Here is a 14,150-nt window from a genome sequence, read left to right on the forward strand (position 1 = left end):
ATATTAGCAAAAATACAACTTTTTTATGTATACATGTAAATGTTTGCTAAGTAACGTGTGTTTCATATGTTTCATCCACAAAAGCCTTCTCTACTATAAAATACTGTCCATTAAACTCAAAATGATACGATTATATTCAAGCACAAAAATAGGGAAAATTAACTACATCATCCAACTACTTCAAATCTTCAACACGATGGTAATGCCTTTAGATCAGTGGAACGTCCATATTACCAATCAAAATTTCCAAATCCTGCAGAGAAAAAACAACCATTTAAGAAATAAGAACAATATTTGTTCAAAGATGTCATAAGCATGCTTGTGTATGTAGTATTGTATCTGATTGTAAGTGTGACGCAGGCACGTGATTCCATTGTGCTACAATAGCAAAACTGCTAGAAGGTTTCATCCTTTCTATCAGACTCTGTATCCAAGAAAAGAAATTCAGTACCTAACTCGGGACTTTGAAGGTACATATTTTCCGCCCTCGGTGCAGAGTTGTCAAGGGACATGATGTCCTCTGGTTTTGTCTTTTCATCCCTGGGAGATTCAACTTCTGGCTCTGCTTCTGATTCTCCATTGTTTTGTGCTGGCACAGATTGCTTTCTTTTTGAACGAGCTCTCCTGTTCTGGAACCAGTTGTAGACATTTGTTTCAGATATCTGGCCATGTTGTGTGAGTTCCATGGTTATCTCTTTGATCTTCTGCTTGCATGGAGTTCCAGTGCCTTCCTCGAAAATCCGCTCAAGCATTTGAAGTTGCACAGGTGTTGGGGTCCAGCGCTGCCTTGCAGTTATCTTATGGCCACCAGATGCCATGAATGGATCACAATAAAAATTCCCTAGTCTCATTCCTGAACCAGAAAAATCGATGATTATGGGAAGTGGATGCCCATACCAAATAAAATAATTCATTTCTGCAAAAACAACTTCACAAAGTTGACAAAATTTTGAATATTTGTAAACAATAGAGTATGGCTTTCACTTTCGCTTAGATGCCATAATTAGAACCACCAATACAGTAGTCCAAATTAGGTGAATACAATCAAATGAAAGAGAAGGACTTAGAATTAACAGTAAGCTGTTTTAAAGAACAAATATGTTCAAACTACCACGGAATCCCCTCAAATTTGAAATGAAAAGGTTCATAAACAAAGAAACTGGGCTTGAACATTGATTCTAGGGCAGTTATCTTCTGGTCACTGGATGCCATGAATGGATAGTAATAAGAATTCCCCATCCCTCATTCTTGAATCAGAAAGACTGATGATTGAAGGCAATGTAAGTCCAGACCAAATACAATAATTTCTTTGACAAAACCCTTCACAGATTGACATAAGTTTGAATATTTGTAAACATGATAGGTTCACTTTCCCTTAATACTTTCATGTCATAAATAGACCCAGTAGTCCAAATTAAGTGCTTTATGTCATAATCAAACAACAGGGCAGGAAACGGTGATTCTTGCGCACAATACTCAAGATTAGAAGAAACGATGGAAATTGCTCTATTAAGTTATGAACCATACGAGGCCATATATGCTAAGGACTGGGAAGATGAAGAAGAAGAGAAGAGAGTGGAAGCAAATGGGGCAAATGCGCAGGAACTGCCGGACCATTGGTACATAGAGAACCCAGAAATCAGAGAGAACAAGTACACCCATTTCCACCATTATCACAGAAATGATAACCTCAGATACAAATTGGACAACTTAAAAGTAACAAAGAAAAAGATTGGAAAACAAAATGGAGTTTGTATTAAGGCATCTAAATAATAGCTTTTCTTTTACTTGATAAAATTTAAAGAACAGAAAACTAAGTACATAATCGTCATATGCTTCACCGAATTCCCAAAAAGAAAAAGAAAATGAAACAGTAAAGCAAAAAGCATAAACCCCAAATTGGCACAGAAAAAATATTATCAAATCTCATGAAATAAAATTACGCCAACAGGAACATTAATGATCGATCAACCATGGCAATAGCAATTAAGAAACAAACTCAATTGTATTGTACCAACAAAAAGCAAAAAGAAACAAGCCCAAGTGAGAGAGAGAGAGAGAGAGAGAGAGAGAGAGAGAGAGAGAGAGAGAGACCAGTAAGATCCTGTTGAGCAGTGACGGCCTTGTGCATCTCAACAAGCTGCTCACAAATGGTGGCGTAGACAGCGATCTGTCGCCTCAGCAGCTCCATTTGCTCGTCCGTCATCACCTTCACGTACAACCCTCCATTCCCATTTCCAATCCCATCTTCTGGGTTTTGCAAATGGTGGATTATTTGCTGTTGATTCTGAATCTGCTGCTGCTGCTGCTGCTGCTGCCACTCCATCATTCTTGCTTTCTACTTTGCTTTTTCTTTGCTTTTTCTTCACCTAGCTTCGGCGTTGGCTTTGGCTTTAGGCAGCTGCTCTAACCATTTTCTGACTTTGTTGCGTCTTTGATTGACTCACTGACTCGCTTTAGAGAGAGAACTGTAGAAGTATAGAAATTGAGAGTAAAGGTGAATGGGGGAGCGAATGTTCTTCTTCTCGAGTCAATGGGTGTCTCAGGAAACCTCCAAAAAGTGAAGTATTGATTGAGGAAGTTAAAGCGTGAACAACGGAATTCGAGTCCCTGTATTTTAGCATGTAATTGCTGCGGACTTTGTAATAATTTCCAGTCCGTTTGCTTTTCGAAACCAAATTTAGATGCCAAATCATGTGTTATATGCCACCTCATCAATTTATGTTAAGACCAAGTCCTAGGCCGAAAGTCAAAATTGGGAAATTTTCTCCTAGATCAGCTCCTGTCTTAGTTTAAGATTTAAGAGCTTAGGAATGGCTATGAAATTGCATTCTCATGTTTGATAACTGCATTATATAAAATGCAATATCTAACTCATGAGTCTGGATGAATGAATTCCCTCCTCGGAGAATTTCATAATTTAAACATGTAATGCCCAATTTTTAAAATTCTTACTTAAATGTCGTATATAAATACTCCTTATTTGCCAATTAACACATTTTTTTCACTTTCTTTTTCTTATTCTAAAATCTCTCTCTCTCTAGTGGAGCCCCCAAATTGTTCATGGCCTATTGCTAAGGAAGGTTTGTGCAAAGACAATCAATATCATTAAGGGAATCTGTTTCCTCGTTAGTAGACATTTGATACACAGTTCACGAAATTTTTGGTCTCATCACAAGCCTATGGTTTAGGGAGAACTGTCATTCGCCACCCTCTTTGAACAAGAACAAGTATTCAAGGCTTGCACAGATGAGGATGATATTTCCAAGTTGTCGTTACTCTATTGAGCAGTCTTCGTAATATTCGGTACTTAAAAGCATGTTAACATGGATATGAGATTTTGAAGTTAGTAGACGTGGCTGAGTTCGAGAAGTATCCTTGGGACAATGTTATATTCAAAGACGCATGAGCCATTGTCGAGGGATCTTTGTGATGAATTACTACGAAATAAAGGGCACCCACCTCTAAAAGGTACGACAATGACAAGAAAAATCCGACCATAACATAGCATAACCCATTACCCCAGCCCCCACCAAGTGCACATTAGTTCAAGTCCAGAAGATCCGTTGACTTGGTCTTTTTCCTTGCTACATGAACCAGGCTGTGATGAACCATGCCATCTCCACTCCTGTTCAGAACTTGCCAAACACTAAACTCTTCAATCTCGCTCCAAGTGAGTTGTGGTGAGACGAGTACGAAATATTTCGAAGTCGGTGTTCAAAGTTGACAAACTGCCCGTTCTTCCCAATGTGAGCATTCATTGACCTTTCCGGGAACTCGAAGGGGTGTCAGTCATGATGGTTTTTTTATGGATGATGATAGATGACAAAGAGCCCCCTTATGAATGGAGTAAAACATGCCCTCCTGAGAGAATGGCAAAATATTGTGCACTCAGATGATGTGAGAATTGCCTGGGCCAGTCCCAATGTCTACACCATAACTCTGCACACAGAAGTTGTGGCAAAGAAACTCATGGAGTGGGGTCCTTGGTTTGTTCACGATGATGTTTTGGATTCAGGCCCACGAAATTCCTCTAGGTCAGTTGACGAAAAGTAATGCGAAACTCATTGCAAGCAGAATAACGAAGGAGCTGGTAGTGGAGGACCCAGCTCAAGCAGGCACGCGTGGTTTTCTTAGGATGAGGGTTGAGATTTTTGTCTACCTAGGGAGAATGGCGATCAACCTTGGGTCCGATTCTTATACAAAGGCCTTCAAAGATTCTGCTATAAGTGCAGAAGGCTGGGGCACACTGATCAACCTTGGGAAAATTCAACAAACATGAGTATCTCGATGGCCAGCCGGGTAGGTTTGAGAGGGTATGGCTTCCAAAAACAATGGCCATCAGCCGGTCTCATGCCAAAACTTTTTCGCGTCGTTTCGTAGGCTTTAAAGTTTTTGAAAATAATGAAATTAAAAAATTATTTTGACAACAAAAATAATAAATAAATAAAAACTTATACCCACTTTTAAGCAGTGAGATGTGCTTAATTTTTTTTAAATATAATAAGGATGCCCTGATTTTGTAGGTGATCTTCCTGTTGCAAAGTGTCACTAAATTGAAGTGAATATAATTAAAGCAAGCTTATGAATGCCACTAAGTTAACCTAGGGGTGGCACGGTTTGATTTAGTACTGTTTTCACTCCAAACCAGAACAAGAATCGGTACTATTCATTCAACCCAATTTTGACAAAAAAATTATCCAATGCAGTGCAATTCAGTTTGCCCATAAGCCGATTTGGTTTTCGGTCCCATTTTTTTAGCCCAATTCAGCTCATTTTTTCGGTTTTTCGATTTGAATGCCCACCCCTAAATCAAACAATGACCACGTATGGTATGTCATATTTTCTTTCTAGAAAATGATAAAAACTCAAGCTAAAATTATTTACTTCATTACAACCTTAATCTAGAACTTAAATATAAAATTTCAAGGCAAGGAATATACTATATAGAATTTTTCCTCTCTTTTTTTCCACTCATAGGAGAAAAAGTTGGGACTGTAAAGCATCTTCCAGTTGCAAAATCCACTTATTAATTTGGTTGGTTGGAGGGACCTTTTATATTAAGAAGGAATAATGAAGTTTGTTGGTTTTCTTTTAATCTATTCTGGGTGTTGAGTTTTTGTTTTTTTTTCTTTTTTCTTTAATCAAGGATTTTGATGTCATATATGTAGTCTTTTGTTTGATAAAATGCTCGAATTGAAAATGTAGAACTAATAACACCATTACACAAGTTTGTGTATATGTGGTCTTGTATAAACAAATTTTCTAAGAGCCAAAAAAAAAAAAAAAAAAAGTTAAGTTGATCACCAAAATTATGGCACAAAGATGGAATTCTATGCTGGGGAGAGAGAGAGAGAGAGAGAGAGAGAGAGAGATCTAAGGCCAGCCTCAATGCCTACACTCCCTAGAATCCTTCCTGGCCAACAAGTATCCTAAAATGTGTATCGACTGTGTGTACTGTGTATCTAGGCTTTGTTAATAAACATCCCAATTGGCAAAACAGGAAGAATAACTGTGGAAGAGGGGGCTGCAGGTCCAGGCTGCTCTTAAGAATATAAATAAATTGAAAACCAAATTTAAAGCCATCACCACACGGGCATTTAGGTTTTAAATTTGTCTACATTTTCTTTCCTCCTTATCCTCATTTCTTTCATCTTTTATCTTCATATCTCCTATTTCTCTTTACTCAAGCAAAAAGAAAAACACCAGACCCTAGATTTTCCTAGAAACAAAATCATGATTTGTTGCATTTGTTTCCTTGAAACAAAATTAGCAGTAGTAGAGGTTTGATCAGTTCGGATGTTTCCTTGACATTAAGATCTTCAATGCAAAACAAAGTGAAATTAAAATCTTCAGATCAGGTCGATGCCACCTGGATTTCTCATCCTTAAGTTCCTATATGGACAAAAACGTATCTGTCAATTCAAATCTGAAATATTGCATTTTGCTCATTAAGTTCTGCAAGGTTCTTTCTCTCCAGATGCACAAAAGTGACTAGAATCTATCATGTAAGTAACCATTGGATTTTCTATCGCCTACGCTAAGATACCTAGGCAATGTAATTGCATTCCATGTAAGGTACGGAAAATAAGCGTTCACGGAAATAAATCCTGAATGTCAATGATATCAGCAAGGACACCAGCTGCTGTAGTATCATTGCCAGCTCCAGCTCCTTGAATGACCAGTGGTTGGTCATTATAACATCGCGTGTAAATCTCCAACTGCAATCGCATATGAAATTAAGAATGGTCAAACGTCATCTATGTTATTAAAGAAATGTCCAATATACGCAAATTATTATTAGTTATGAACTCTGAAATGTGCAGTGTACGCCAATTATTTTTAAGTAACTTTGATCATAAATTGAAGGTCCATTTCATAAACGATCAAACCCTTGTTCACCATTTTGTAATGGAGATCCATAATTTTGTCCCCCTCCTTATGTCTTTGAAGCAAAAATTGACAAAGAAGTTTCACACATAAAATTTCTAATACAAGACCTGAGTTATAATTAATGAATTGCATAGTGTAAGGCTTATACTGCATATGACTTATGGCAAGTCCACTTCATAGTTTTCTTTTCATGTATTATGGTAAAAACATTGTATCTCAATTTAACAGTGAAAATTAGATTTGTGAAGAAATTCAGAAGGCGTACCACATTGTCACTTCCTCTCAGTCTTCCTAAAGGAGAATCCTTTGGAAGCTCTTGAATGCCAACTTGACACCTACCAAGAAATGTGATACCAATTTTTTACACTGTTGCATGTGCAGATATGTATACACAAAAAAATATATGCTTATGAAAAATTTAATGCATAAACTAGTAAACTGAGAAAATATAGAACTCAAGAGTTTATAAAATATTCAAGAAACTAAATTTAAAAGATTGATTATCAAGATCATGATCATAAAGAAGGGAAAAGTACAAAAAATGCCTACTTTTAGATGAGTTGTACAAACCCTCCTTTTACATTTTCTGTTTCTTACCTTATATTATGTGTTTTAACCTTCTGATAGCTCTCAGATGGAGAACTAGAACAGAAATTTGATTCAATGAAAGATGGTGAACTATTGGTTTCTAAGCCATCTCCCCAAAGATGAATAAACAAAAGATCATACTGCTATAAAGTGCAACTAAAGACAAGTTCAAAAATAAAATAAAAGAAAGCAAAATAGGACAGCATAAATTCTGTTTATGGAACGATTAAAAAATACGAGAGTTTTTCAGTGAAATTCACAAACTGATATACCAAAATCTCTATAAAATAATTACATTTTTTTTACAACTTCCTTGTATTAAAAAGATACATAATTACCAACTATGTTGCATACATTGGCCTGATCAATTTCATCTATACCCATTTAAGTTTGAAACTCATAAAACAAATTAAAATATTCGCAACGCTTACAAATTAAATATTCATACACTGGCTTGCTCAATTTCCTCTATAACACCCGTTTTTTTTTTTTTTTACAAACATTACTCACAGATTGAACTGACCCCAAGTCTAGCACTGCCCTGAAAAAAAATTGGGATCACGGTGGAGCCTCTCATTTTTCCATGGAATACTACTATGGGTTGATTGTAAACTAAGCAAACCCTCCTCAACAAGCCCCTTCATATTTTAACACAACTTACCAACCTAATTTGGAAGTCAAGAATAAGAATATAATCGAATACCAGCATACTCATACTGTTGTCACCTGGTTTTGTGTTAACTGATTAATCAAAATGAGCACACACAACCACACCCACGCATGCACTCACACTCAACATGTTTGGGGTAATGAAGTCCAGCAGAACAAGAGGTATGATCACTAGCCTGACCAGAGAAGATACGCAAAACGAAACTTTTTCTTAAGTGCTACTTTTTTTACTGATTTAAGCTACTTTTGTCACTCACAACATGTTTGATTATTACTCCAAGATTGTATGAGGGTAACCATCACCAATTGTCTTCTAATGCTAGAAAGAAAAATAATCAAGAAATCAAGAGAAATGAGAAACTGAATATCTAAGAAATCCGCCTATCTTTCTCTAACTTGCATTAGTTCCTAATATTAGATATGAAAGCATTAGTTTTCACTAAGCAGTATTAAAACTAAAGATGGTTCAGGTCTTTTTGTAACCTCATTTTTAAAATCTCCAATATAGTGACGATGAAGATGATAATCAGTGAAAAGGTAAATGGTAAAAGTATCTAACTTCCGCATTGACAGTCCATATAGAACTTCTACATACTCAAAGAGATAATGCCAACAACATTTATCATGCTTTGGAGTAACTGAAGAAAAATAAATTCAATTTAAAATAGATAAAGAAGAAGACATCTGAAAAAATAAATAAAAGAATTGACATTTAAAAATAAAGAAACACAGACAACAGATAAAAGAAAGACTAATAAAAGAAAAGGAAATATCAAGTGGCACTCAGTGTAAACGCAGCAGATAGATGGCAATGACCATCATGCACCATAACTTTCCAAAGCCAAGGTATAAGACATCAGATCCTTCCTAAATTTATTCTCAGCACCAACGTTTACCTACAGGAAATATTCTCAGAGAATTTTGCACATATGCAACTTTAAAACTGCGTCCTCAAATCAAGGATCTCAGCCAAGACACTCACCCTTGGGAAGAATTGTGAGCATTAACTTCTTAAGCATGTTAGAAAAGCTGGTTTACCTGACTCTAACCCACTAAACACTGCGATCAGTCAGTAAAACTCCAAGGGCAAAATATATTGGAATATCAAGAACTGGCATGATGATACTTACTAGAATATTCAAGTATCTTTATAGGGGCCCGAGTAGTATGTTCGTTATTCCAATTTGTAGTTATCCTAGAATTGGGGCACAAATTGATTGCACACTGGGCTCTTGCAACTATAATAAAACTTCTACCTAGAACTTTTGGGTCAACATGCCATCAAATATTTTGAGATGCAGAGAAGTAGAAAAGAACATGTTGCTCAATCAAAAGCAAAAGCCAAGTCTTTTTGATGTAGCACGTTCTTGTTATCTCCTGAAAGAACTGGGGTTGATTGTATATGAAGATATTGAGTATACACTAATACTGTGCATTACTAGAAAGAAACTTCATCAGGCAAAAACTATGCAGATTGTGTTATCATGGAGGTTTTGGTTGAGGCTCTGGACAACTTTATACTCGCTCTAATGAAAATGTTCAACTTAATACAAAGGGAAAAAGATAACAGAACAAGATTGCAATCAACTTGGAAAGACAAGCATAACTATATTCAGCCATTGGAGGTAGGCTGGTAGTGAATTAGTTGATAGATTTCTCAAGTAGATTTTACTAGCCCGTTACCATATAGATTTATATTTCTATGTGATCTAAAGAAATACAAAATAGATGCTCAATTAGCAAATCCAATCTATCGCTTCAACCTTCACTTACATATTCCTACTTTATCCAAACTAACCATTAAGTGAATCCTTGTGCGTAATAAACTTAAACAGAAACGTCAGACTTACAATGATGAAAACATTCAGTTAAGAAGAATACCTTGATTTCAGATCCTAGATTTATGGAAAAGTGAATACTTATATCATACGTAATAATTGAATTTGCACATATGAATACATGCACACTGACAAACAACATAAAAACATAATGCAAACACATGCATGCATGCTTGAGAGGGTGCTTGGTTTAGCATATCAAATTTTGAACAGAAATATAGAAAGAGTACCTTGAGGCGTCAATCACGCAGACATAACGTAGCACATTCCCATTCAAAGAAGCCTTAGAGACTCTCTCTTGGATATCTTTATCGAGCGATAATATCCCAGTTCCCAGAAAGTCTTCAATAGACATTACACTAGGTGCCATTTCTTCAGGATACAAACTCTCAATCTAAACAACAAAATAGCCATTAAAAAAAAAAACTTAATCTTAGAAAGGTTGTAGTTAAGCAAGTATATGGTCAATATGTATGTATCAACGACTGTGATAAATCATATATATATATATATATATATATCTACAAATTTAAACATTTGATAAATGGCATATAGTACCAACCTTAATGTCATCCAAATTAATGCGCCGACCAAGAAGTCTTGCAAGTATCAAAGCCTGTTTACAATTATATTAGAAATATATGAGGTATTGCAAGAACTTCAATATTAAATTAATTACACTCTCCTCGGATGAAATATTTTAAGTAAACAACATATTTTAACACTATCTGATGGTTTAAGTTTTCTTTTATGTTTTGGTATAGTTGTTTAAGTTTACAATAGAATTAAATGCTTAACGAATTTAAACACAAAAGAGCAAACCATATCCAGACCTTTCTTGCGACATCCATCCCACTAAGGTCATCACGTGGATCTGAAATTACAAAATAAAGTCAAAAGTAACAACACTGACAGACACTCATGAAGTTCAAGGCCTAACTTCTTGGTGCTACTTATAACCGACGGAAGATAAAATTAAAATAACTAATATAAGCTTAAGAATCAAGATGTGTTTTATTTCAAAGCTGAAATTATGCAAAACCTGGTTCAGTGTAACCCAGGTTTTTAGCAGATTGAACAACTTGGCTTAGTGGCTTTCCATCTTCAACCTCGCTCATTACATAACCCAATGTCCCTATTACACATAGATAAGAAGAAATATATATCACTACCAAACTTGGGAACATGCAGGTGGATTGCAGTGAAAATGCTAGAAAGCCACAGGAAAACATAAACAAACACTACTAGTGATTGGATGCCTTAAAAATTCTGATACCGCTCAAACTCCCAATAATGCGGTGGACAGGATCTCCAGAAGAAAGTATGCGATTTAAGGATGCTATGACAGGAAGGCCAGCACCAACCTATCAAATTGCAGACACTATTTAAAGAATGTATGTAATGGGCTAGCACATATTATGGATGAAATATCGAAAGCAAGTAACAGTAGATTCAACCAACAACACTATAATACCAATTATTTAGAATTCTATTCCACTTGAGCATGGCATATGAATTACATATATATCTATAATCCTGGACATATGCGGCAATTATTGAGGATGCAAGGATGATAACAAGAATGAAAATAAAAATGATGAGAGAGGAAACAAATATGGGGCTTAAGATAGTTTGCAAGTACAACATCCCACTCCTTATAAACTCCTTTTCAGTTTGGTACCTGTAGTCTGATTCTAGCGCTAATTTGTGTAATCTGGTGTTCTTTTGGGCTACAGAACTGATCTAAGCACCTTGAGTTTTCCTCATGTTAATTAAACACACACACAGAGGCAGGCACACACACATTCCTCTCAAGTCTCAACTATTAAACAAAGCTGAACAAAAAAATTTATTTTATGTTGTTCTTTTTCTGAGAATTCAAAATTGACTCAATTCAGTGCAATGATCTCCAAGCGAGAAATTATGGTTATGTCATGAGTAAAACAAAAATTCTGAGGTTGAAATTCTTCCAAACAGGAGTAACACCAAATACTAGGTTTGGGGATTAAGTTTCAACAACAAAAAGCCATATATAAACATTACACTATAAGCATTTCATCTTTATACACAAAACTTTCCACATCTTGATAAACATTATACTATAAGCATATTAATAACTACATCAAGAAGAAATGAACTCACAGTTGACTCGTGGCGAATACGCCTTGGGTATGAAATTAATTTGTCATAATCCTCCTGTAGGTGAGAAATACTTAATGCGTCACTGGGGCAGTGGGGAAAACAAGCAACTAGAAATTAATGGTATGCAAGTAAAATGAATGACAAAACAGCAGAAGGAAGTCCTTTTACCTCACACAAAAGTTAGAATGAACCATTCTATAGATTTCTTTTAAGGTAAAGTTGGAAAGTAATTGCTGCAAACTATAGAACATTAAAATTCCTGAAAAAGTTTACTACCATTGTCGAAGTCAGAGGTTTCTTATTTGCCATGACAACGCAACAATCCAAATCAACTGCTTGGGTTAGCACGGGAATGGTCTCAGAACTGGCAGAGCAATCTACAAGAGCCAAACCTTTGCAAAGGAAATAATAAAGAAAAAGGTCAAACAACTGAGACTAAAGGCATGATCATGCAGTTTTAGGAAAGTGCTAGTAACAATCGGCTGAAAAAAAATAAAATGTGAAAGCTCATGCGCTGCTAACCTGTCGATTTGCCCAAGAATGCAGCAACATCTATAATCTTTTTGGTTGATTCTGAATTGGTGAATACCTTGGATTCACCTTTGTAAAACAGAAAATAAGCATAAGAAGCACAATTCTAAAGAAATAGAATGCTATCATTCATCTGAAAGCCTTACCATAACCACTAATTGTGGACAAAGAAGCACCATCCGACTTGACCCGGCAAACTTCCATTAAAAATGTATCACCCAACTCCGTAGTAAATGCATCCGATGCAACAACTAAGGATTTACTATCAGATACTCCCACAACTCTCAAGTGAATTCCCTGTGACCCAAATGAAGATTATCCAAATCAATAAGACACCAACTTCACACAAACTATGAGAACATAAAACCAATTGAAATAGCGAAAGCCCAAGAACAAAAGCAATTCAAAGAATGAGTGGGAGGAAATGGATGTACCTGTTTAGCGTGGAGAGATCGACAGGAGACAATGTGTTGAAGGAGCTGACGCCCAACGCCTCCAACACCCATCAGAATCAGAGAGATATTCTTTTTCATTGTTCCTTTGTCTGGACTTTGCTTGCTAAACTCTCAAACTCTGCCGCCGTTCGGGGTTCGGGGGTTTGATTGTACTTTGGATTTTTGGTTATTCTAACGGTACCTATACCGTCAAATTTCAGTTTTTTTTTTTAATAAACTTGTTGGTTACGTTTTTTTATAAATTTGTATTTTTTATATTAAGATTTCAATTTTGGACCCCTTCAAGGAATTTGTAAAGTATGAACGAAAATTTCCGACACAAGTGTGTTTTTTTTTTTTTTTTTTTTATGTCCTCACAAAATTCCTGGATTTCGTAAATTACAATAAGGGTATCCAAGAGTGTATGTACAATTTAATATTTTATGTTTAATTTTTTTTTTTAGAGAAATATTTTTTAGGACAGCAAATATTTCAATTCAAGGGTGTACCTGTGCATAACTCAAGTTATTTTATTATTTAAAATTCAACCATTATCAAATTAGGCTTCTTTTTTTATGAAAATAAAGTTGAACTTTTTTTTTAAGCCGAATTTAAAGTTGGACTTGCCAACGGAGTAAAGGCCATAAAGATTTTTTTTTTTTTTTTTTCAATTTTGTTTCCAAACTTTTGTCTCACTACAATTTCATGCGTACATTGCCCGTAACAAGTCTGTTAACCTATGACATCGCAATAAATATGACACATGGACTCATTTGTATTGTGACAGAGTCTGACAAATAAATAATTAATTAATTAATTTAAAAGTTATATAATAAGCTTAATTGTAGAAATAGTCCCTCAACTATACCATATTTGCATTTTCATCACTGATCTCCAAAAATGGTTACATCCATCTTCTAATCTAATCACGCATTTGCATGACATTTTTGTGCAGTTCGATGGAAGAATTGTATGAATCAAACTTTTGCACAAGAAACTGACAAAATTAAAGGTAGAAACCTATTAGAAATTAGTCATAATGTATATGTCTTATTGAAGACATGAGGTCAGTAAGTCGCTTTTTAGTTAGTAAATTTTGATGTATATTTTTTATGAATGAAAATTATTTTATTTGCAGTATATATCTACAATGTTTGAATCATCATTGTCTCTTGTGCCTAAGAGATAGGTTGATCATGAGAAACATAGATGTCTAGAACTTGTCGAAAAAGAATAAGTTTAAAAAGAGAATTTGAATTTAAATCAATAAACCATGCCTCATCCTAATTGAGAGCTGGTGCATACAATATAATCGACTGAGTGAATGAACAATATTTGGACATTGGATTGAGCGAGTTGTATTTATGGGGTTTTGTGATGTTTTATTATACAAAGATAACAACTTCTGTGGTTTCTCCTCAATATATGTTTTGAACTTCAACTTCGACTTTCATAACATTACCAACCTGAGGTATTTGCATTTAGTTGATTTCATTTTAATAGTTTATTGTTTGTAATTTAGCCAAAAAAAATTCTTTGTTATATTTATTTAGTT

The 14,150-nt window shown here is 35.2% G+C and overlaps 2 protein-coding genes across 3 annotated transcripts; both read right to left on the bottom strand.

Moving 5' to 3' along the window:
- Position 1: 1 nt before the first annotated feature.
- LOC103336663 (WUSCHEL-related homeobox 8-like) lies at positions 2-2,633 on the bottom strand. Of its 2 annotated transcripts, XM_008239749.2 has the most exons (3): positions 2,095-2,625; positions 452-853; positions 2-253 (listed from the first exon to the last, which is right to left on the bottom strand). In XM_008239749.2, the coding sequence occupies exons 1-3, from the start codon at positions 2,327-2,329 to the stop codon at positions 231-233; spliced, it is 660 nt and encodes a 219-aa protein (XP_008237971.2). In that variant the 5' UTR covers positions 2,330-2,625; the 3' UTR covers positions 2-230. The 2 variants fall into 2 exon arrangements, with proteins under 2 accessions (XP_008237971.2, XP_088897694.1); XM_089041568.1 differs by lacking the exon at positions 2-253 and having other exon boundaries at positions 381-853; positions 2,095-2,633.
- Positions 2,634-5,779: 3,146 nt separating this feature from the next.
- LOC103336664 (Glyceraldehyde-3-phosphate dehydrogenase-like family protein) lies at positions 5,780-12,804 on the bottom strand. The gene is made up of 12 exons (XM_008239750.2): positions 12,596-12,804; positions 12,308-12,458; positions 12,153-12,230; positions 11,907-12,022; positions 11,631-11,684; positions 10,765-10,852; positions 10,531-10,623; positions 10,322-10,362; positions 10,051-10,104; positions 9,719-9,882; positions 6,659-6,728; positions 5,780-6,221 (listed from the first exon to the last, which is right to left on the bottom strand). Exons 1-12 carry the CDS (start codon positions 12,692-12,694, stop codon positions 6,096-6,098), a joined length of 1,134 nt encoding a protein of 377 aa, XP_008237972.2. The 5' UTR covers positions 12,695-12,804; the 3' UTR covers positions 5,780-6,095.
- Positions 12,805-14,150: the final 1,346 nt, after the last annotated feature.

The sequence above is a fragment of the Prunus mume genome, linkage group LG7 (assembly GCF_029339155.1).
Source record: "Prunus mume cultivar Tortuosa linkage group LG7, ASM2933915v1, whole genome shotgun sequence".
NCBI lineage: Eukaryota > Viridiplantae > Streptophyta > Magnoliopsida > Rosales > Rosaceae > Prunus > Prunus mume.

Coding starts and splice junctions, on each gene's coding strand:
- LOC103336664 (XM_008239750.2), bottom strand. CDS start 12,694: ATGAAAAAGAATATCTCTCTGATTCTGATGGGTGTTGGAGGCGTTGGG. Junction 10,363..10,530: donor CCTGGGTTACACTGAACCAG/GTTTTGCATAAT, acceptor TTGTAATTTCAG/ATCCACGTGATGACCTTAGT. Junction 10,105..10,321: donor GGATGGATGTCGCAAGAAAG/GTCTGGATATGG, acceptor AATTGTAAACAG/GCTTTGATACTTGCAAGACT.
- LOC103336663 (XM_089041568.1), bottom strand. CDS start 2,329: ATGATGGAGTGGCAGCAGCAGCAGCAGCAGCAGCAGATTCAGAATCAA. Junction 854..2,094: donor TGCTCAACAGGATCTTACTG/GTCTCTCTCTCT, acceptor TTTCTGGTTCAG/GAATGAGACTAGGGAATTTT.